Raw genomic sequence first — 24,314 nt, forward strand, 5'->3', positions numbered from 1 at the left:
TGCCAGATTACCACCGAAAGTAGCAGCGGGGTCAAATATTTTATTAATCAACAAATAGGATATATGTCACACCCATATGTCAGTGAAACAAGTGTGCACAAAATGTCAATTTAATCAGTGCTAGAACCTGAATAACCCTTTATTTGTATCAGTTTAGTGACATTAATTGAATGTGCATATGTTATAATAAAAATACAAATATTAAATACATTAATATTAAATATAAATTTAATATATGAAGATGTGGATATGACATGAGAGTGTCGTCCAATGAATACGTCGGAAGCGATGTTATAGTTTGATTTTAAATGAGATTTGGAAAAAGATGAGAAGATTATTCACTAAATTTTCTCTTAATTAATTAGTTTATTTTTATTACTAAAATGGATCCTACATTCGTAGTCGGTAATAAGACACAGAGAATGAAAGACGATAGTCGTGATGTTGTAGAGGCGCATAACTAGGGCAACGTTTGGTGGAGATGTGTGGTGGCGAAACGTAAGCAAGAGGTTTGGTTCAGCCCTAGTTTTCTTTTTTCTTGCTGCCAGATAACCACTGAAAGTAGCAGCGGAATATTTTATTAATCAACAAAGAGGATACAAGTCACACCGATATGTCAGTGAAACAAGTGTGCACACAATGTCGTGTATTTGTTTAAGGTCATTATTCGAAAATTTGTCTTTTATTTTTAAAAAAGATAGGCACGTATACACACAACACTTACACATGAGAATGCAACCGCTATTATGCGGGCAAAATTTCAAAAATAAACAATATACAAGATTATATTTACAAAAGTAGATAACATGTTACCGTATTTATAAATATAGCATCTGTATTTGATACCTTATTCACCGAAAATGGGTTTTTAGTATACTGTACACTGAAAAAGGGTGGACCTAGGTTATTTTGGCACATCATATGCCGAATACACCTAGGCCCCTTCCGTGTTGAATGTGTGTCATCTCTTGTCGCCTCTATCGACACTTTTCGATGCCTCATGTGCCGCGTCCTGCTACTGTCCGAGCCCTCGCTATAATGAAGATACATGCATATAGGATTGCTATAATTCATTGAAAGCACAGCTCGATCATATCGATTCACCGGCTTGCATGCATTGAAGCGTATTCGTCAGTATGTGAACGCTATTTAAGTAGCTTTCTAAGTAATATTTTCACATGTTGAAAAGAATTGTGCTTGAATAGTATATTAATATAATACACTAACTATCACATTGATTAGACATGAAATAGAAAGGTAAACAAAATAAATAGGCGTGTAATAGTCTGAACAAAATACATTACCTAAACATACAAGTAAAACGGACTATATCTGGCCTCTACCTTGACCCTATCATGAGCTCTACCTCTGGCACGTTTTGGCTTGCATGCTAATGTTGTACCAATCAGGCTCAAGATGGCAGTGGAAAGTGGCGAGTCCGTATAGCACAGTGCGGAGATCCCACGCCTTGCATGTATAGTGCATAGCGCATAGCTATTCAATACCTAGATCATCTTAAGATGGTGGTGGAAAGTGGCGACACAAATTAGCAGAAAAATGCGAGTTGTGTCAATCAATACTATAAGGGTAAGGTGGTTGTTATCTTCTTGGTGGTGATAGAAAGTTATAAGGATGGATACAAGCAAATCCATCATCATCTTCAGAGTTATCAGTGTCCTCCGGATATGGAGGCCTCGAAGGGAGGGTTTGTTGTGGCATGAAATCATTATCTTCGTCATCATCTAGAGTTATCACGGTAGGAACACGTCTTATTTTCTTGTTGGTTATACGATGTCTTGATGTGGTGCATGAACGTCCTCTTGCAGTGTTTCTTGAACCTTCTCATGTATTGCTGCTAGAACATTGATGCATTGGGGGCATGGAATCATCATCCTCATGGTCCTCGTCATTTTTTGGTTGAATTGTAGAGGGCACTCTTGTACCTGTTAGGTTCACTGATCTTCGTCATCTTCTACATGAACCAGACATCACACCAACGCTGAAGAGCATATATATCACCAAGAAGTTTAGGATGTCTTTATTGATCAACTCTGCATCTTTCGGGAATGCCTAATGCAAAAGAGGAGCATTCAAATCAATAAAAAAAAGATAAGCAGGGTGACCAAATATAAAATGACGAACCTGAATGTGAGATGCATATTGGTCGAAAAAATAGAGAAACTTAGGATAGAAGGATGGTCGGTTAGTTCGCACACCCAGATATACCTTTGATGTCGCTCGTGCAAGAGGACCCTAAAGATGCCCAGTCCTGCATGCCTCCACCCACTTGTGCACTCCTCCTGTATGTGACATAAACAATTATAATTTATTAACACGGATCACCTAAGATACTAATGCTACATACAATAACACACTTACTTGTGCACACATTTGACGTCTCGTGGGGGAGGTACTAACACCACCTATCGGTACCCGAACTGTCTCTGTACACGCTCAGGAGAATATACTTCCACGTTCATGTACAACAAGAAGTATATGGTCATCCATAAGTCTGAGTCACGCAAATAAGAGGATGCGATGAGCCCTTCAGTCATAATTTCGGCCACTCATGTCATACGCCATGGATCTCACTCCACGAGATTAGTGCTGATGACCCCCAGATCATTGATCACCCAGTGATAGCTACCATGATCTTACTGCTGACTCATTCTCAGCCTGGTATGAATCCATCGATACCCCATCGTAGGCCTTATATCATCTATAACACCATCAGAGATAGGGATTGGATAGTAGCTCTTGCTCACCCAAGGCCGACAAACCGAGAGGTACTCACAGCTCCATAGCTGTAAAAGGTGTAGGCAGCCTGTAACAGATCTCTTCTTCTTTGATCGCTGGGTTTTAGCACACAATCCTCTGTAGATTGCAGCCAGCATAGTAGGTCCCTAATGGTAAGATGTCGGCTCATAAGGATGTGATACGAGCCGACTCGCTAACCATGCAATATGGGGGAGTACATAATCGTCTAATGTGTTGCAGAATATGATGCCTCCCAGCAGGATATACCTATACATCTTATAGTGTTGTATAACTGTAGTCTCATCCGTATCCGATGGGTATGGTTTGAACTGTGACAGCCCATTAATCCAGAACATGGAGAGACTAACATCCTTCATATCATATTACACACCAAACCTATAAGATGCAAAGAGTCAATGAAACTTGAATAACGCTAGAACATTTGAAGTCCATTACATAACAAATAATCACTTGCCATCAATATAACCCTTTCACTTCTCCTTTGCTGGTCTTGAAATTACTAACAGGGCACCCTTTATTGGCAATTCGGTTAGCATAACCACATCCTCAATGTTACGACTATCTTGCCAAAAGGAACGTGAAACGTGTGCGTCTCAGGAAGTTATCGGTCGACGAGATCTATGAGCAGTAGCTCATCAATCGGCAGAAGAGGTGTCCTGTCACTACCCGTCATGGGAGCTCTGGCCATCATGAGAGCGAATGGTAGTAGTCCTTCCCGTGCGAGTGGCTCGTGGAATCGAGGGTCTAACTCTTTTATCGTGAGGACACTCTAGACACGCAACGGAAGAAACTGCAAAGGTATATAATACATATACTGAGTAAGTAACAAATTATTGTGACAATTAAAAACACATATAATCGTAGTACCTATTGCCATATGAAAATCATCATTCCCCTATGATTCTTGCTGTACCGTTGCTGAAAAAGCTCGGAAAGTCCACCATGAACCATGATAATGATTTCAAGCTTCATGGTTCAATAAAAACATTGTTCGTGATGCTAGTACCATACGATATATTATAAAATAGGTAGTACAACTGATAGCAACTGATAGATGAATAACAATTTTAAATATAAACCATGTCTACGAATAACTTCATAAAACAAACTAAATTGCAACAACTCTAATACAATGCAGTTCAATAGTGGTCTGATAGTTTACTGCCAGGTCAGACAAGTCCTCATGTCATGGCTAGGTTGTTTACAAATTTTGCACTTACGTAGGTCTTCAACAGCATATGTTGCATCCATGTCACATTGCATCCTAATGGCTCTAGGACTTCTAGGATTTGCTCAGGGATAAGGTACCCACTTAGACCCCTCGATCGCTTTATAGCTGTTTTCAATGTTGAAAGAACGCACCTTTAGAAGCCATATGCTCCTCAATGTATTGATCGTGAAGTACGATTATATGTAATGTGATCCGTCGTTGCCGCTCATATCCTTGCAAGCGGCAAAGATATGAGAGCACAGGATATGATACAGTTTTGGCTTATTGCATATGCATTTCATCTCATGAGGCCCTAGTTGATATTGCTACACAGTATCCTTATACCATGAAGCATACCTGCGGTGGCACATGATATCGAATTCATTGTTGGCTAGATCGTAGATCCTAGTCCAATAAAAGTGTACCTTATTCCTCCTTCTGGATGTGATTTTCTTCACCTTATGTGTGAACCGTGTGTGGCACTCCATAGCAGCATTACCACGATCTTAAAAGTAGTCTGTCGTTCTATAGAATGTGAGCTCAATGATGGCACATAACAGGAGGCCCCGTACACCTTTTAGGATATTTTTGAATGCCTCTGCTATGTTTGTTGTCATGATGGTATACCTAACATAGGATATAATAATTTTAGCATAGCTATTTGCATAAGAAAAAGTAAAATACGATCATTAAAATGCTATATGCTAATCTGGCACCATCCATGTCATGGATTAGGACCCAACGCTCTGCCAGTTTCTCCGCTATCCACTGGCTAAATGTAGCATGTGAATGCTAACAATAGTTTGGCCCTCCACCATTTGCGTCCGTAGATGGTCCTTCTGTGCTTGTTGCTCTGCCATCATCTTGCAAGCCATCTCATTTAACTCTTTCCATATCTCGTTGAACTTCGTCTGTTGGTTCTGAAGACACAACCCTTTGAATCTCTTTATAAGAGACTTATTGCAGTACCTTGTATACAGGTTCGCGCCCAAGTATCGCATGCACCACATTTTCTCCACACCAGGCCATAGAATGGAGTAGTTTCTGCTACCATGCAACACGTTCAACGCATGCAGAAGGTCCTTATTGCGGTATGAGATGATGAAAACTCGTTTCCTATTACCCACGACAAGTGTCCTCACCAAGGTGAGGAACCACGACTAGCTATCATTGTTCTCATTTTCAACCACTGCAAAGGCGAGAGGAATGATCTTATTATTTACATCTATCGTCATCGTTGTTATAAGGGTACCATAGCACCTGCTGCTCAGAAATATAGCATCAATGCATACAACCGATCGGTAATGTCTGAAAGCTTTGTTGTATTATCTATAGGACTAGAATAACCTAATGAGGTATTAGTCAGTGGTGCTGTATGACTCATCCTGTAGCTTGATCGGCTCATTTTTCATAGCCCACTAAGTCCCTAGATTCATCACGGTAATCTTCTACAGTAGCTTTAGAGTATAGTTGTAAGACTCTTCAAAACTTCCAAACAGTATTTTCAACACCTTCTACTTCGCTCGTCGTGAGTTGTGGTAATTGATTGGCATACCCGTCTTAGTTTGCACCTCCCCTATAATTGGTTTTGGTGACAAACATATGTCCGTACCAACAAGAGTGATGAGGAGTTGTCAGCACAATCCAGCAACCTAGCACAACGAAAGTACTTGATCATCGGCATCGGGTCATCATTGTCAGCAGCTTCTTCATCTCCGCTATCACTGACTTCATCATTCATGGATCCTGCATCTACCTCAGAAAGGTCCACTCTAACTCCCTCTATACCAGAACTACCCTCCCCGATACGCCCTTCCTCCTCTTCATGCATCACTTGCTAGCCTGATCCTTTCACGCTAGTCACTACATCACCTTGCACCAGTTGTGACACTATATTTACATACACCCCATATCAAACTTCTCCTCAAATGCCTTGCGTGAGCACAAAAATCATGCGTTGTTTCTTCTCATCTCGAACAACGTATGGATAACGATCGAGCTGTTTGGAACAAGTTATGGCCGTACACACTCTAGGACAACAGTATGAGACTGCTGATTCACACGCAAAAGGCTTATAACATGTGATTTCAGGCTATATAGGTCAATATGTAGCTCAACCAGACTCTCTATATGCTAACATTTTTGGATTGTTACGAGCTTCTTGTGCAAAGTAGTAGGACATTCTCCATAATAAATATAGATAGTCATACCATATCTACTAAACAAAAATACATGTAATAAAATAACTACTTAGATGTATATACGATACACAACTAATTACATCCGTCGATAAATAATAAGTAAATTAACAATGCAAATTAAATACAATTATACTAGGGGAATAATCTAATTACACTGATTAATGAAATTCATATTATTAAACTAAGTAAATAATCTAATTACACTAACGAATCAAATTCATATAATCATACTAAGCAAATAATCTAAGTACTCTAATTTATCAAATTAATATAATTAAACAAATATAATTGAACTGATTAATCAACCTACTTACTATAATTAAACAAATAATCTAAGGACCCGACCAAATTAAATTCGAGTTAATCATTAAGACGATCATTTAATAAGATGAGAGTTAATCCGCGTCCATCTCTTGAAGCGCCATGGGCTAACCCACATCTCACCACGACGATCGTAACTACTAATGATTAAAGCGAATCCAATTTCGACAATCTTGGTATGCGTGCTTTGATAACTCTTAGGAGAGCTGTTATCCACACATATCTTTCACCATATGAATATCACAACATCAAGTTAAACAAGATTAAAAGTGATTACAAGTTGATGAAATACAAAGACAAGTGTTATCTAGCGTAAAAATATACATAAATCACAGCAGAAAGAAAACATTTAAAATAAAGAAAGACCGGTGGCACCATTTGCCCACAAGACGACCGACTAGGATTAGTAGTAGTATAGCGACTGCTCGCCACTACACCGCTCTTGATGGGATTCGAGTAGCCGGCACCCATCTTTACCTGAAAGAAAAAAAAGTAGTGTAAGTACGAAGTTACTCGCAAAACTTAATGTATAGTGGGTACATATAATAACCCGACTCCAAGGAGAATGTATTTGAGGATGCATAGCAAGGAATCGACCATAAAAGCTAAATGAATTTGTAATGCAAAAGCGATTTCAACTCAAGTGTGAGCGACTACAGCCTAGCAACTGTACCCTCCTATACTGAAATCATCAACATAATATGTCTGTAACTTGGAACATATCAACTCATCAACCACCATCTCTATCCACTTCACATCATACCCTCACAACCACATTCGGAACTCTACGATTGATATAGATGGACAGAAGCGTGTTCGTGACCGAGAGCGTGGCAATTCGAATTGATTTTACACTCTGTAGAGGGGGTGCTCCTTTGCCCACACATCACGAGACCACCCTCCATACAACCCATTGGTTGCAAGCGATTATTTACGTGACAACCGTTCATGTACTCACCTTGAACCTTTGTTCCCATGCCGAGCCATGTGGAGGCCACCTAGATCCTAAGCATACGACGACTTACCGGCCCAACCTTAGGTGTCTCTACAAACCTTCTCGCTCACATCTCGGTGCATGAGTCAAATGGATATGGTACGATACCCAGCTTATATTACTATTAGATCGACATGTGGTAAGTACAAAAAAGTGCTAAAGTCAACAGCACCAACGGTCGATGTTTAACCGATACAAGTGGTATATGGTATCCGGGTTCCTCTCCCGACCTACCCTTAACACCGTCCATATCTTGTCTCATCCTCACACTCATATAACCTCAATATTGTTTTCATTATGAAAGTAATTAATTCCTGTACTCGTGAACAATGGAACATTCCACCGCTTGACTTCTACCAATGACCTAAGTATTTTTAAGAATTTTAGATATATTTTAGGTTAAACAACATCAAGTTAAACCCAAGTTACAAGGACAGGAAATAGCAATAAAATCAAATCAGAGGAAATGCATCAACATAAGTTCTACCCGATTTCCCAACATCAACTATCCAACATTCATAACATACATAAAGCATAGCTTATCCATTTAGACATCACATGATCCAAAGTATTAGGTAGATTATTCTTAGATGCTTACCTTGCTTAAGTGCTTCACACACAATATTACAATCAGGTTTCACCTCAAGAATACCTCTATCGCTCTCCGGTTCATCGATCGTTAAAAGAAAGAACAGTGCATCACGATTAACGTGACGAAATGCTATGATACATGCACCAAATGCCATAAAAATTTAATGGGATATGAGGTACTGAGTAAAAATTGAAGTGCGAAATCTCATGGTATAAAATATTTATTTAAGGTCTGTTAAAAAATAATTGTAATTAAGCTAGTTATCAAGATTAAATGAGCTTCACAATTTAAACAACACTTTAATGATAAAGTATATTTTTCCTCGATAGCACTAATCATAACATGAATTTTTCAAGTGGTTTCATAATTTTAGGACATCGCATTAATTAACTGTGATTTAATTAAGTAGAACCATATTTAAATAATTTATTAATTATAAAAAAGTATTTCTGGATTTCTAGAATTTTTAGCATGTAGTTCATACTCATACAAAACTAACACAATTAGTCTCATAATTTTTAAAATTCGTATGAATTAACTATGAAATTTATAAGCTATTAGCAAAGTAAAAAAAAAATACCTGATAAACAGTAGAATCCGGATGTTCCGGGTTGAACCCGGGACTTCTGGGTAACGGAACCTTCGGGTGAACCTCTGTGCGGGGGTCCTCTGTTAAAAATTGTTTGGATTAACCCGGAACTTCTAGGTTGTAGCAGAACACGAGTTTTTCGATGATTCGTCAGTCGATTCAACTTGTATATCTCTCTAAATTGATGATAGACATGTTTGGAACTAATATCAGGATTCTAGACCTAAATTACCCACTCTGCAAGCACGAATCACTATCTCTATCACATCTAAACTCCTCATATTTGCTCCATTTCAATATGAACAAACGACGCTTCACAACCACACGTTCGCAGCTCAAAAACCTACCCAAAACTGAACTAAAAACATGAATTCTCCCCATAGGTACCTAGGAGACTTACCCAAGGTCGTTGCCAATGTTTGAGACCGTCGGTTGGGGGAAGAATTCAGAGAAAAAGGCTCGGAGAAGAGGAATCAAGTTGCTGAAATTTTCAGAGGAGAGAGGTGATGAAATTGGTTGCAAATCCTTCAAAACTTCATGCATGTAAGAATGAATTGGATAGATTGAGAGCTAAAAAGATGGGGAATGCGGTGGTGTGACATGCATACATTGCTTCTTGTTCCTTGTGTGAGATTTTGGGAAGAAATGTGAGGAGCTTTGAGAGAGAGGGGAAGGGAGCTACTGCTCCTTTCTTGATTGGTTTGAGTGGGAGTGAGAGAGAGTGAGGGAGGCGTGGGGGAGGGGTGAGGGAGTGTTTCTGCTGAAAGAGAGTAGAGGTGGTGGGTAAGCTCAAGTGGCCCCATATATAAGTGTTTCTTGTTCAATTTTAGTTGCACTTCTTTTACTTTCTCTCTCTAATTTTTCATTCGCTTTTTTATTAACTCAAACGATGTGCTCTAGTACTCTGGAGCTCCAAGAATTGTAGAAATTTTTGTGTCACGATTTACAAAGCAAGATGAGTCCATTTTAAAAGGTTTCACACGCAATGACTATGCGAGACTTTAACTAAAAGAAAAATTCTAACATCAGTTATTTTCAAACACTAGCAAAAGTTAAAACCACCATAGAAAAATAACAAGCATTAAACAAAGCTCATGATTAACATAATACTCATGATGCACGATCATACTTAATGACATGCTTACAGATTTGGGACGTGACAGAGCGCTTTTAAAGTGTTCAACTCGCATTGCTCCTCTCCTGCTGCTCTTCTCCTCTCACCGCTGCTCCTTTCCTCATGCTGCTTCTCCTCCTCTTCTCGCACTGTTGCTCCTCTTCTCGCGCTGCTGCTGCTCCTCTTCTCACGTTGCTGCTCCCTCAACTGATGGCACTCACATTTTATAGCATTGGCTAGCACTGAAAGCACGCAAGGATAGCAGCAGCAAGCGCACGAGATCGACGCCGAAAGCATCGATAAGGGGGGGGGGGCAGTGTATTTCGGCATATACGGTACCAAATACGACATTGTGCATCATATTCAGCATCTCAGTTGCTGAATGCATCCGATTTTTGGCACCTCATGTGCCGAATATACCCGGGCTCACCCTTTTTCGGTGCACATTATCTAAAAACCCATTTTTGATGAATGATGTACTAAATATACATACTATATTTACAAATATAATAACATGCTGTCTACTTTTATAAAGATATATGTCCGATATGTTATCCTTTTTAGATTTTGCCCCTATTATAGGTCCTAAGAATTCACGTGTGTGTACAATATATTCAAGTTGAACCTCTAACCCCATAATGTCAGATGTAGCTAGTTGTTGCTAGGATAACGTTTATTATTCAGTTCTTATAACATATCATTTGCTCCTTAAAATATCGCAAATTTGATAGCAATAAAGATATCATTAATATTTCTTTTAGCTTCTAATGATATTGAATATCAAGATTCTTCTCCTTTAGTCCTTTTAGGTGTGGCCTGGTGCCCCTCCCGCCTGCGCGCTGCTACACCTTTCGTCATCCGATCCTTCTTCCCAGGGCCACATCCTGATCTCGTCTTCCCTAAGGGCACCTCTCACTCAGTCCAAGTCAGCTAACTATCCTCATTGTTACGTTAGATTTGTACATATGCAGCAGAAAGAGAACACTAGGAGAAATAAAAAGATGACCACTGCATACCGTAGCTTACTATTACATGTGGACCATATTATTAAAGAGTGTGCTATGATAAGTCTACTAGAGATGTTATCTATTAGCAATGTTCATGTCTTTTGTATATAGTTTTGGGAATCTAAAGTTGAAGTTTGAATTTTAGTAGAGCATGTGGGGATCTCGTGTCCATCAGATCTATTGTGCTATCTATTAGCAATGTGGATGTCTTTTGTATATAGCAGTTGTGAGATTTTTGAGAACCTAAAGTTGAAGTTCGAATTTTAGTAGAGCATGTGGGGATCTCGTGTTGAAGTTGGAGTTATACTCAAATTTTTAGTAGTTCAAATTGCGGGTAATTTGCTAGTCCGGTAACGTTTTCGGACAACTGTACTAGACTACTAGCTTCCCGTGCTAGCATGCTGCAGCGCTAGTTGTTTACGTCCCCCGTACAACTATAGATCTGCTTCTCTCATAGATCATAATCATCATATGGCTGGTCTATCTATGCTAGACCGAGGACACATTTCAGCATCCAAATTTCTTTTAAAATTTAATTCACTGAATAGACATAGAGGCTACGTTTTGGTAGCCTGCATGGAGCTGTCTCGGCGCGTGCAGGGACGGTCTGTTTGGTTGCTGCTCGTGTGAGCGTGCCTATCCTGACCGGTGCAAATTTACTATACGAGGCTAGCTCGTTGAGAACGGATTTTGATTTCATTTCTGCCAGGCTTGGCAGGCTCGCTCTATGCATACGTTCACTCGTGCTCACGTCTGGTACTCAGCTCGTTTCACTCAAACCGTCATGTTTTTTTTATTTAACTCTTAATTTTATTATAAATATAAGATTGATCTAAATTTTTTAAATATTTTTATGATCAAACTAAAACTCACTAACAACCTATTTTAATTAATTTGATCCAAAACACGATGCTATACCAGAGGGGATCCCTATGGGGAAATAAAGGTATAGATAGGATGTTATCCTCTTTTAAAAAATCTTGATTTTTTTGCTTGCATAATAGAAAGAGACACGGGCTTACCTCTCCAACAAATTAAATTAGCCAAAAGTCTAAGCCAATATTTAATTAAAATTCTAAAAAACCTACATTTATAACTTTTAGTAATTTTTATGCCTCAAATAAATTCCCAAAAATCAGAAAACAATTCATAAATATTCTTATTATGTGATATATTAATTTATAAAAATATTTTTAACCCTAAGTTATTTGGTGAAAAAATAAGTTTCTTTATAATACTCCATTTATATGTATTTTTACCATTTCATATAACATTCTTATACGGATAACCAAACACAATCTCTTTTTAACTATGCTAAGTATATACAACCAATCAAACATATCATATTGTATCTCTCCAGCCTGACTCACTAGACACACCAGATTGAGTCATGTAGCAACCAAACAGGCACTTAAAGCATCACACATTTCACTATTTCAGCCTCCAGAACCACATCCCTGATCCTGAAACTGGCTGATACCAGATTACCAGGCTCAAGCAGTCTCGGCAACCGGATGATCCCAATTCTGGGATGGCTTTCCTTATTGATCCATTCAGAAACACCCGTAAATAAAAGGAACACGCTATTTAGTCCAGATATGTTCTTATGCACATATTTACATCGCAGTGGTAAGATTTTGTGTACAAAGACACTGCTAGCTCCAATAGCAGCTAAGACTTGCATTTGCTCATGAAGGGTAGCTTATACCTCGGAAGTGCAGGAAGCAAACCAGGCTCCAAAAACAGCAAGTTTTTTGTCTCTAAACTATCCGTTCCCTGCTAAAGCATGAGCCTTGAAAAATACTGCTCAAATTCTTGATCGATGGTTAGCTTCTTCTCGCCTGATTGATTGCCACATGCACCGGTTAGTTCCACATCTAGCAAACATAAGCAAGTGAAATTAAAACAAATGCACTTGTGAGTGCTTACCATGGTAGCCAGCCTGGCTTGTTGGCAAAATCTGGAAATCATTGATGCCGTTTGAGTAAAGCTTCTCGTCGATGACATTAGCAGCAGAGCAATGAACATCACCACATGCTAGTTCGTTCTTCATTAGATCATCGTACTGTTCAAGTACATCATATATCCTTTCTAGGTTGCCGTATTGTGGTTGCAACATCAGACCTGGATGATCATGTTCTACATCATGCATAACCCAGCTGTCAGTCTCTCTGGTGCCTCTGCTATGGGAAGAACTGAAAGTGTCAGATGAAAAGTTGTTAATTGAGCTACTGGATGTGGATGCCTGGGCTTCAAACATTTTTCTCAGAGATTGGCCCTCAATTCCATTTTTGGAGTCCACTTCAATGCACCCACCAAAAAGGCTTAGAGTATTCTCACAAGACTCCAATTCTTCAGGTATGCTCATCATGTCCGTGCCACAGTTGTTGATGAAAATGCCATCATATCCTAAGCTTTCTGTTGCTGCAGACTCATCCTCCTGCCGAGATAATCGGTTCCGAAACTTGTATTTAAGTGATAGTAGCCTTGGATCAATCAGCTCATACTGTGACTTCCTTTTCTTAAGTGGACTGTGGATAGGGTAAACTTTTTCCGCACTGCTGGAACTGTAACAAATCATAGCAAGATACATTACAAACTAGAACTTCATTTTCACAGAGACAGAACAGTATGCAAATCACGTAGAAAACGAAAAAGGTTATCATAATCTTCTTCATGCGTTATTAAAAGTTTAAGAGTCTACCGTGTCACAAGTATCAAAAGTGAATTGGCATCATAGTATATCTAAAGCTTTTGTCTATAGATTAGGCAATGTTCTTATCGACATCTGATCTTGCTAACATCATCTATCAGTATTTCTATATCATTTGTTGATAAGTTACAAGATGTTCTTATAATTGTCTGAACTTTTCAGGAGAAAGCATGATCAGATCTGAGCTGAAGCAGCAGGGGTGGAGAACATGATAGAGCAGAATGTCCTTGTGAAGGTTCCAGGACAAGGTACCGAGCCACCCCTGGTAACCAAGCAGGATGACCTGGTCGCATTCAGCTAAGACTCAGAAGACTTATCAAGAAGCTTACAAATGCACACTCTTGGGAAATCAGTTGTGGCTGCATTGTCACATCTGGTCACTAAACCATACCAACATGTCATTCAGATTGCAACTAATTTCAGTAAGTTGTGACAATGCATATATCAATTTCAGCATAAGTGCAGGCTGAAATTGTCACTTAAGCAAACTGTATCAGATCATATATAGGCACATATGAGATCCTCAACTCGACTTGCTGTGGTATCCTTGAGTACCACAAGCCAAGACTAGACTTAATACCATGCACAATCCTCGAGGCATAGCGAGGTAGGCCCTTCATCACAAGCCCCTTATAAACTTTGGAGTACCATGTGTGACTGCGTCATACCTTTCAAGAAAAATAATATAAAGGGAGCAGAGAATCACCTAGCACTGGAAGCCTCATTTGCTAGCGATTTAGTAAAACCGACAGGTAATCCCATGAAAAGTGAGCTTTCGATGTACCCTGATCTAATTCCAACTAACTTCCCAGACTGTGGGGTAGATGGTTTTCTGTTAATGGAAAGTAGGGGTGTTTGTGCCACCATTATCCCAAAAAACTCCACCTAATTACTGTTTGTGATGTATTTCTTTCTTCTAATCTTCCCAACTTCGGAAGGATAAACATACTAACACAAATCCTGCTTGACGAAGTTGAAGTACTTTTTTCAAACTAACCTGTTCTAACATTGTGTACTTAGTTTGTTTCATTGCCCGATAAACCATAAGCATTAAGCGAAGCGTGTAATAAAAGTCAAGCATGCAATATTAGAACTGCTAAAAACGTTTCAAAAACGAGCTCCTTCCTCTAGAACAATGCATTACGTACGCCAGAAGAAGCTTGTGAACGTGATATAAAGTGAATACCGCCCATGGCCAGGAATTCCTGAACAGCTAGCTACTCTTGATAGGCTTTCCAAGACCAATTTTACAGAATGATCCCTTGCACATTGAGCAAGACAAAAGAGGATTTTGACTGATTAGCAGAAAATTCTCAGGCAGATTCATTATATTACTTTTCCAACCAAAAATCCTAGCTCGTAGTTCTCCCCAAACGTGAGTTCATGCGAAGCCAAAATATCTACAAGGGCACAAAACATTTTGGTTCACTCCTAAAGCTAGCTCTAGGCCTTCATTCATAAACCTATTGCAAGGTCACTGTGCCAATTCTCCATTTCTGAACAGAGATCTCACCAGAATCACTCTTGACTTCTCATTCTACCTTAAGCTCTTGGCTCTTGCCTAATCACAACAGGAAGAAGAACAGGGGACAAGCACCCCCACCACACACTAACCGATCAACAACAACTTATGACTGGCAAAATTACGAAAACGAACAGCTTAAACAACAGGAGTGGAGGGGGTGTGTACTAACCAGCCTTTGAGGCTGTGGGTGTGCTGGTTGGTGGAAGCTGCCTCCCCTGCATCCACCGCCGCCGCCGCCGCCGCCGCCTCCGCCGCCGCCTTCGCCTCCTTTGTTCCCATGCTGCAGCTCCCACCGCGATCCAAGAGAGAGGAGCAGCTGGTGGCTTAAGCTAGAATTGCTAGCTCCTCGGATGAACAGCAGCAGGAAATGGGGAAGGAGTGCGGCGGGTTCGCAACTGTCCACACGTGATGGAGGTCCATCCCAATCCCACCCCATCGGCTCAAAGGGGCCCAGATTCTCTGTAGACAGAGCGGGTGGTCGGGTGGACACCTCTGAAGAATGCTGAATGCTTCGGTGGTAGGGGTTGAAAATGGATATAAATGTAAATATAATAAAAAATTCTATACGATTGATAGACGGATATAAATATGAATATATCTAAATTCGTTCATCAAATATAAATGTGGAGATAACTAAATCCGTTTTCCCATAAATAGATATGGATATGAATAATATCTATATCTGAATATGTAGAAATATTATTATGAAATGCAAATATGAGTAACTAAAATTCTATTATTTTATTTTATTTTTAATAAATTCTTTCAATCTTACATATTATTTTATTATTTGGTATTGTACTACATATATAGTAGCGATAAGCTAACCTTTTCATCTCTCATCCAACGGCCAAAATCATCTAAAATTATGATATTATATTAAAAATAGTTTTTTAATCTTAAAGTAGAGGATCAATCAATTAAAAATGAAGTTTCTTATATTAAATTGTTATTGTGCTCATGTCAAATAAATTTATTATTTCATAATTTATCGTTAAAGTTGTAATTTATATACAACTAAATCTAAGTACATATTCGGATATGGATATGGATGTGAATTTGAATAATCCAATTTGTATTTGTATTCAATAATATTCGAATTTCTATTTATATTAAAATATAAATAGTAATATTAAAATAAACTATTTAATTTGTATCCTATTTGTTTTCACCACTATTTGTTATACTGCGTTGCCAACCCGAGAACGTCCGGCATTGCCTCGTTGGGGATTACTAGGTGTAGGTCTGACATCCAAGCGTATGATCACGAATGGGATATGCTGCACGCAAATCCTTGAATGCCGATATTCGGCCGTTCAGGCTACATGTAGGGGTGAAAATGGATGACAGAAAATTCGAATTATTCGATTTTGTATCTGTTAAAATACGAATATAAATATTCGTATTCGTATTTGTTTCTGAAATGGATATTAAAATGGATATATCCGAATTCGTTTTCGAGATTCGGATTCAAATGTGGATATCCGAATTCGAGATATATCCGATTCGTATCCGTATCCGTCAACCAGGGAACCAAATTTTGCTAAAGTTTTAGAAATTTCAGATATGAACGAAATTCCAACCCAATCAAATTGGAACAAATTTCAGTCAAATTTCATCAAATTTCAGTTAAATTTGATCAAAAATTTAAATTTCCAACATGAATTTTGAACAAAATTTCTAAAATTCCGGCCCAATCAAATTAGAACAAATTTCAGTCGAATTTTATCAAATTTCAGTCAAATTTTTTCAAAAATTTAAATTTCCGACCTGAATTTCGAAGATCGAGTAGATATCTAAACGCGGATTCGTATTCAAACTATCCGATTCGTATTCGAGGATATCCGAATCCGTATTCGCATTCAAATTAAAATATGGTAAATCGTACTATCCGAATTCGATTTCATGCGTATTCGATCCGTTTCCATCCCTAACTACATGGATGTACGGAGTATATATTTAGGGGCTTTTTTTTATAGGAGTTGTAATAAATCATCCACTTGCTCGTGAGATCCAAGGCAAAGAATACATTACTTGGTTCGAAATAAACTACATAGACTTGCAGTGGAAGATGAACAATAGTTGGAAATGGTACTGCTTACGAAGTCAAGTTGTAGCGTTAGATTGTTAGTTTATTACATTCACTTATTGATCCCGTGACCAGTGGCTTCAATAGCAGGGCAACCGATGGGTAGTTCCTCTCCGGTCATATATGCTTGGTATTTTTAAATTTTTAAAATTTTAACCGTTAATACTTTCTAAAATATTTAATTTAAAAATATAAAAATCATACTTGTATATTTATTTAGAAAAATATTTTTATAATATATATTTTTATTAGATATTATAACTATATTCTAATAAAAAAATAGTGGTCAAAATTGCACATCAAAAAGGTAAAAAATCAAAAACATCATATATTTTGGACTGAAAAGAGTATAATATCATGACACACATGCATATCAATCATATATTTCTAGGTACAAGTCTAACCCACCTGAAATACTGAATACTTTGTTGGTATATGTGACAAGTGAGATCTGTTGTTCAAGATTTCTTTGCTGAGCCAGTGCCACTGCCACATAATCGTCATGGTAGCAACACCTCCGAAACCACCGCAAAGGGGTATTCTTTAAGACGGTTTTGAATAGTTTAGAGGCTCAACACCTGGTTTTATACATCATGTGTTATCTAGACGAACCTTGTACCGTTATATTCAGGGGTTAACTAGACTAATTTCTTTATTGCTGTATTAAAACATGTTTTTCTTCGGTCCGCCTCTACTTTCATCTATTCAATTCAATTAGATTATGCACTAGGATACAACCAAGCATTAGTAATAGAGTCCAAATACAACTTTAGGGCTTGTTTGGACAGGGGAATTGGAATTAAAATTCTAAAGCAACCCCATTTTCGGAGGCAATCCACCGTGTGACTACTGTATCCGCACCCTGTTGGTAGTTCTTTACCCGTGTTCATAGAAGACCCCACTGGACCCCGTGACCCACAAGGGACGCTTATCCTCCAAGGCCCGTACATAGCAAATAGCCGGCTCGTTATAAAACGGACACCCAAGGATGACGACATGACGATTTATGTCAGGCGAGTGAAATTCGCTCTTCCGCAGTCGCAAGAAAAACCCTTACCAACGCAAGCTCTAATCGCTTGGTTTTCTCGGTATCCTCGCTTGGCAAGGCGAGACCAGCTTTGTCGCTTGGTTTTCCGCTTGGACAAGATATGCAGACCGAGAAAAGACAAACTGAACAAAATCATATCGATTGGAAAAAAATTAATTAATTATATCTATCTAGACATGTTAATCTATAATTTTATTTATCCGACTAAATCTAAAACTACATAAATAGATGTAAAAAATTAAAATTATAATTAGTTACTCATATTAAGATAATTTTATAACACTGACAGATAAATATACCTACATAAGCAAATGCCGATGGATTAGACTACAACTATATATTTACATATATCAGACCAAACTAAAACAATGAATACACATAATCAAACACGTTTCTCCATAAAACTAACCTAACAAACTATCAGCCCCTTTGTTCCCGGCTCCGTCACCGTTGTGAAAGACTTGTGAGAGTTATCGAAATTAAGCACCCAATGTGATCAGTGCCAGATGCCAATTCTCGCATAATTTGCATCAGGCTCTTCGTACAGATATCGCTACAGGCTTCGGTACCGCATTGCCCGGCCAGACATTCTTCTTCTCCTTTTTATCCCCGATAGCTTGGCCAAATAGTCTTACAGCGGAGATAGACTGCCAATCGTTCAGCGTACGACTCCCAGGAAAAAAACAATTCCCCAATAGGAACTTTTGTGAGCATCTTACACAACCGAGTAAGAAACTGGGCATATTAAAACACAGTTGCGTTAGAGCACATTAAGACATCACTTGAACTGAGTATAGACCGGGGGGAAATATCATCAATATTCTGAAGTATAAAGATCGCAGAGCAGTGAACTAGCTATTCCAAACTCGACTTATAGGACAGGCAGGCATTAGACCACATCCTGCTTGATTGGCAGGGAAATTAACACCCACCCCCCCCCCCCGGCCAACCCCAACACCGATCTTGAGGTGGTCTAACCACCAACTCCCAAACCGTCATTCCACGGGTTTTTGTTAGTAGCTAGTATAAGGTAAGGCCTGCTCATAGGCAGCTACTTACACCATGTAAGAAGCATCCTCTTCACCATTGCCGGCACCATGCCACCCATCACTCACCTGGTGCTTGCAAACTGGGCATGTCCCCTGTTGGCGCAGCCATGGATCGATGCAGTTTACATGAAACTGTGGAAAAAAAAGGGGAAAAGTAAGCAAATCTTGTAGTGTTGCCTCAAGACACAACAACATTAGCTATGTGTTGGGTATATCTTAAAACAGTGCATTTTCATTTATCCATTTGTATCCTCAAGTTGTATGCATACTTATTTTTTTTGTTGGGTGGGGTGTGGGGTGCGCATAATTCACAGCGAAAACAGAAGTCACTGATGTGAGGAGTAGCCAGTCAATTTCAAGAATGCTTCCAGAATTTATAGCATTTCAGATCTGAGTACAGATTAATTACGAATCTGAGTTCCCTACTTTCTATTCTGAGCATCAACAACATAACAACACAGACTAGTACAGAACTGCATATGAAGTGTCCAACTAAGTGCGCGATGTAAAATGTAAAGTAAGATACTTATATGATATTTGTCATCAGTATTTCACCACAACCATCCACATTGTGTAAAATGCACCAGTCCACCCTGTTGGTGCATCAAACATAGTTTTAGTTTCATAGCATGCGTTTAGGAAGTTGGCTAACATGTCGTGACAGTTACTATATCACACTAGAGTTAACAGGTATTACCAGCATCATTTCACAACGGAAACAAAAAATCAAAATCTTCTGCTGTTTCCATACAAGGAAAACCAAGGGTGACATGATCGGCACAATTACCTGATGCAAGCATGGTAGGATTCTCAATAGATCGCCCATAGCAACTTGCTCTAAGCAAACACTGCATGTCAACTCATCCTCTGGAGTTTTGCTGGTTCCATCTGCCTTGAAACTATCCTGCTTTTTCTGTACGTCAGAAGCAAGTTAAACAATGGATCATCGCAGTCAAAAGTCAGAACCATGTATGTGCTACTGCACGGTAGCTGATGGTGATTACATCAGATAAGAAAGAGCACTAGCTATGTGATTCTAAAAAATAGCTATTACATCAGATAAGTGTTAAATTTAGAAAACTACATAGCACAACAGTATCACAGAAATCCCAAAGCTAGTCAGTCAACAACTAATAATTTCCATCAATATAAGGCTGAAGAACAAGCCAATAATGTATTGCCAAGTCATTCCAAAATGTAAAATAGATAAACATAGCTTCACAAAGGAGTATGGTAAGAAAATCATTGCATATACCAATGACTGAAAACAAAACAACATAACATCTCAATAGCCTATGAGATTGATGATAATAAGATATTTCTAAAGCAACCACACCTTGAGAAACAGATCAGTATTTATTCATTACCTCATTACCAGACCCAGTCAAGGAAGCAGATAGCTGAGATGGTCCATCACTATTGAATAAAAGAAAAATAGTAAGATAAATACTACAGGGAGTAGACAGTTATATTCAGAATTAACGGGTTGATTACACATTGACAGCAGAAGCCATTAGAACCAGTTAAATAGGGCCATATAACAAAGCAACCCAAAGGATAGTTCATCTTGCCTTTTTCGGGAAGAGGCACTTCCCTGCTGTGACTGAACTTTGTATTTGAAGACGGGAAGAGCATTTATTTCTTCTTCACTCATAGAAGGAACATGCGGGCTACTGTCAGCATCTAATGCCCTCAGAGCATCATAATCTGAAAGAAAAATATTTAGCCATGGTACTAAGTTTGCAGGAAACACTACAAACATCAACCAAAGTGAAACGTATTGGCACACCTAAATCATCAAATTCGTGATCCAGAAGAGCCAGTTGAAGCCTAAGGCTCTGCAACCGGCCTCTTGTAGCAAGGGCTATGGTTGGTGGGACATGCACGCGCAGCTCAGTGTGTCCAAGAAAGCCGTTGGCAGCTGCCACATGGGCTTGCGCCTGTGCTTGGAGCTGCTGGCACGTGGTGTACATTCTAAGGCTGGTGGCCATTAGGAAGACTCCCAAGACAAGCCAAAGCTACAAGAACAGACAATATCGCGCAATCCGACAAATATATAGTTATCAAACTGTTCCACAATTGCATGCTTCTTACGAATAAGAAACCAGCTATAATCCACACACGGACACGGTGCATGCAGCATGAATAACTTACCAAAAAATTGGGAGACATCTGGTGTGAGTTCAGTACCATGAACAAAACAAGAACTGCCCAAGAAAAACTACAACATTAACCAATAGAAATCTAATCTTTAACAGTTCAACAGTACCAGTAATAGACAGGGCATGCCCACATTACCGGTGAAAAGAAAAGCCAAGGAATTGCTATTCACCGGCCTGCCCCCTGCATGAATTCGCTACACACAAGCGCACATAGGAATGGAATCGGACACTCAGAACAAGAAATTCGGTTCACGCTACACTACCACCAGCTACATTTTAGCAGAAACACATGGAGAGGTGAAACAGACAGACACTCACCATGGCCCGGCGCTCCGGGGCAAACCCCGGGAAGCCGCCAGCCTCTATGTCCGCCCTGCTCCCCCGGAACACGAAGCTCATGGCGCCCACCAGCCACCACCACTAGGCATAAGGTTGGCTCCAAAGCCGCCGCCGCCCCCCTTCCTGCCTCTCGCAGCAACGAAACTGCCCCTGAACCTGAAGCCATGGAGAGAACCGACAATATAAATGAAACAAGCGCCGGAGAGCGACGCCCCAACCAAACCCCTAGCTCGAAACCCCGGCAGCCCCAAGCGATCCGGACGCAGAAAAGGAAATGCCGGGATAAACCCTGAAGGTTTCGGAAGCTTCGCCCGGCGCGACGACCGGACCGAATCGCGTGCCGGATTGGGGAGGGGGTGGAAGGTTTCGAGCAGGGTGCGCACCTGATCGACTGCGAGACACCTCCCGCCGCGGAGTCGAGCCGGCGATTTGCTCGCTCCGACGGGAGCGGAGGACGCGAGCAGCAGCGGCTGCAGATGGGCAAAAGAGAAGGGGGAAGAGCAGGAAGGCTCCGGTTTCAGTTCGTGCGCCGCAGTACTTTCACGGACTGTGGAGGGTGCGTGGCATTATCGGCGCCGATCGCTGGGTGATGGACGGCACATGATTTTGGGGTCGATAAACTAGCCCGCATTTAAAACGTGTGAACGGAAATTAAGTTTTACTCCATCTTGTGAAATCTCTGCGTTCAAATGCAACATAAGCATTATTTCTCTATTATATAGAATTTGAGTTATTATCGTGTTTTCTAATCTCTCGCTCTTCTATCATCTAGTAAAAATTCTTAAAATTCACATATTTTACTTATTATTACCATTCATCCCCATTTTCTAGCTTCTCTCATTATCGGCTATGTAATTCATTTTATTAATAAAAATAAATAAATCAGAAGGAAACTTAGTGAATAATCATCTCTTCTCTTTTGGATCCCATCTAAAATTAAATTACATTTTTGTTCCCAATGTATTCGTTTAACGATACTCCTATGACGTATTTATATTTTTATACTTAAATTTATATTGTGTTTAATGTTTATGTTTTCATTGTAATCTAGTTTGTGTTAAATGGACAGCTACTCTTTAAGAAAAAACAACAGTCATCCGTTAGGATTTCTTTCCAACGGACCATGCGAGATCCCACCTGCTATTTGGGTCAAAATATGAAGGCTTTTGAGCACATATTTTGGACTTTGAACTCGAAGAAACGGAGTGCATTGAACTTGAATGTATGGCCTTTCAACTTGAAGTCAAACAACTTTTAACTCAACCATCGAGAACTTTGAACTCGAAATCTAAGAGATCTTCAACTCGAACTGGAGCATTTTTAACTTAAGAATTCAATAACTTTGGACTTGAATATCCATTTTCAGCTTAACAATGCAGATTTACACGTAGGTAGCAAATTTGCATACATCTCTCCATCTATGACACCATTAAGCTTAGTCGCGCGAATCTATGGGCATTTTTTTTCCCATGAGGATGTCAACATTGGAGTACCCCGAGTGTGCGAGATCCCATTACAGTTGGGGATAGGAGGCAGGGTTAAAAAACCGTCGGTAACCGTCCAAAAATCGTGGTTACCGACCTTCTCGGTCCGGTCCGGTTTCAGAAACCGAACGGTAACCGAAAATTGAATTCAAAAAATTCAAAAAAATTAAAAAATTAAAAAATTAAAAAACAAATCTTAAAAAAAAATAGACACAATTCTAAGACCTTCTGTGAAAATGTTTTTCAAAAATAATGTCGTTTGCATCATATTCTATAGGGAGAAAGTTTGAAAAAAATGAAAATAATTGAAGCGTGCGGCTCAGTTATTAACTCACGTTAAGGAAAAGTGTAACATGCAAACACATATTTTTCTTGTATAAAACATATTTTAAGAGAATCTTTAAAATTGATTTCACTTTATTTAGAGTTTTATTAAATTCTCTATGATTTTTACAAAGTTCACAAGCATAAAGTGAATATGTTAAGAAACAGCACTGTAATTAACTTTTTCATGTCTACTATTATTTTTTCTACGTAAATCATAGTATAAATAAGCTAATGAAAGTGGTTTCACTAATTTTTGAGGTGTGATGGGTCAGTTATGAATTAATCTAGTCGCAACATATTTACACAATCATGCATGTTACAATAACTAATTCATGAGTTCATGTATTTTTAAAAGATATAGGATCATGTAAGAAGACTAACAAAATTAGTTTCATGATTTTTGGATTTGCAAAGAGTAAACTATGCATTTAACTTGGTTTAACAAATACAATTTCTCACAGAAAATTTTGAACTTTTTTATGAGTATAAATACTTTTATCATGTAGATCATGTTACAAGGAAGCCAACAAAATTTGTTTCACTTGATTTGAAGCTCAGATGAATTAGTTATTGATTTTACAAGGTTGAGCCCTTTTTTGGGTTTTTTGTTGAACTGCGCTGAAATTCGGCTCGATAAATCGAGAAAACCGAGCGGTTACCAACCCAAACCGCTCGGTAACCGACCAATTCAAAAATGCGAGAAAATCGCTCGGTAACCGACCCAAACCGAACGGTTACCGAACAGCTAAAATCGCGATTTTTTTTCCAAAAT

General features: G+C 39.1%; 2 protein-coding genes across 4 annotated transcripts; both read right to left on the minus strand.

The window, feature by feature from the left end:
- Window positions 1-12,197: 12,197 nt before the first annotated feature.
- LOC133916419 (uncharacterized) lies at window positions 12,198-15,532 on the minus strand. Its single transcript, XM_062360078.1, has 3 exons — window positions 15,214-15,532; window positions 12,736-13,373; window positions 12,198-12,647 (listed from the first exon to the last, which is right to left on the minus strand). Exons 1-3 carry the CDS (start codon window positions 15,321-15,323, stop codon window positions 12,586-12,588), a joined length of 810 nt encoding a protein of 269 aa, XP_062216062.1. The 5' UTR covers window positions 15,324-15,532; the 3' UTR covers window positions 12,198-12,585.
- A 3,586-nt stretch (window positions 15,533-19,118) lies between these two features.
- LOC133916420 (E3 ubiquitin-protein ligase SDIR1-like) lies at window positions 19,119-22,289 on the minus strand. 3 transcript variants are annotated; one of them, XM_062360080.1, is made up of 9 exons: window positions 22,115-22,289; window positions 21,711-21,887; window positions 21,529-21,586; window positions 21,385-21,437; window positions 21,020-21,248; window positions 20,802-20,937; window positions 20,598-20,646; window positions 20,018-20,143; window positions 19,119-19,362 (listed from the first exon to the last, which is right to left on the minus strand). In XM_062360080.1, exons 2-9 carry the CDS (start codon window positions 21,789-21,791, stop codon window positions 19,237-19,239), a joined length of 858 nt encoding a protein of 285 aa, XP_062216064.1. In that variant the 5' UTR covers window positions 21,792-21,887; window positions 22,115-22,289; the 3' UTR covers window positions 19,119-19,236. The 3 variants fall into 3 exon arrangements, with proteins under 3 accessions (XP_062216064.1, XP_062216066.1, XP_062216065.1); XM_062360082.1 differs by lacking the exon at window positions 21,529-21,586 and having other exon boundaries at window positions 22,115-22,268; XM_062360081.1 differs by lacking the exons at window positions 21,385-21,437; window positions 21,529-21,586.
- Window positions 22,290-24,314: the final 2,025 nt, after the last annotated feature.

Source organism: Phragmites australis, chromosome 4 (genome assembly GCF_958298935.1).
Source record: "Phragmites australis chromosome 4, lpPhrAust1.1, whole genome shotgun sequence".
NCBI lineage: Eukaryota > Viridiplantae > Streptophyta > Magnoliopsida > Poales > Poaceae > Phragmites > Phragmites australis.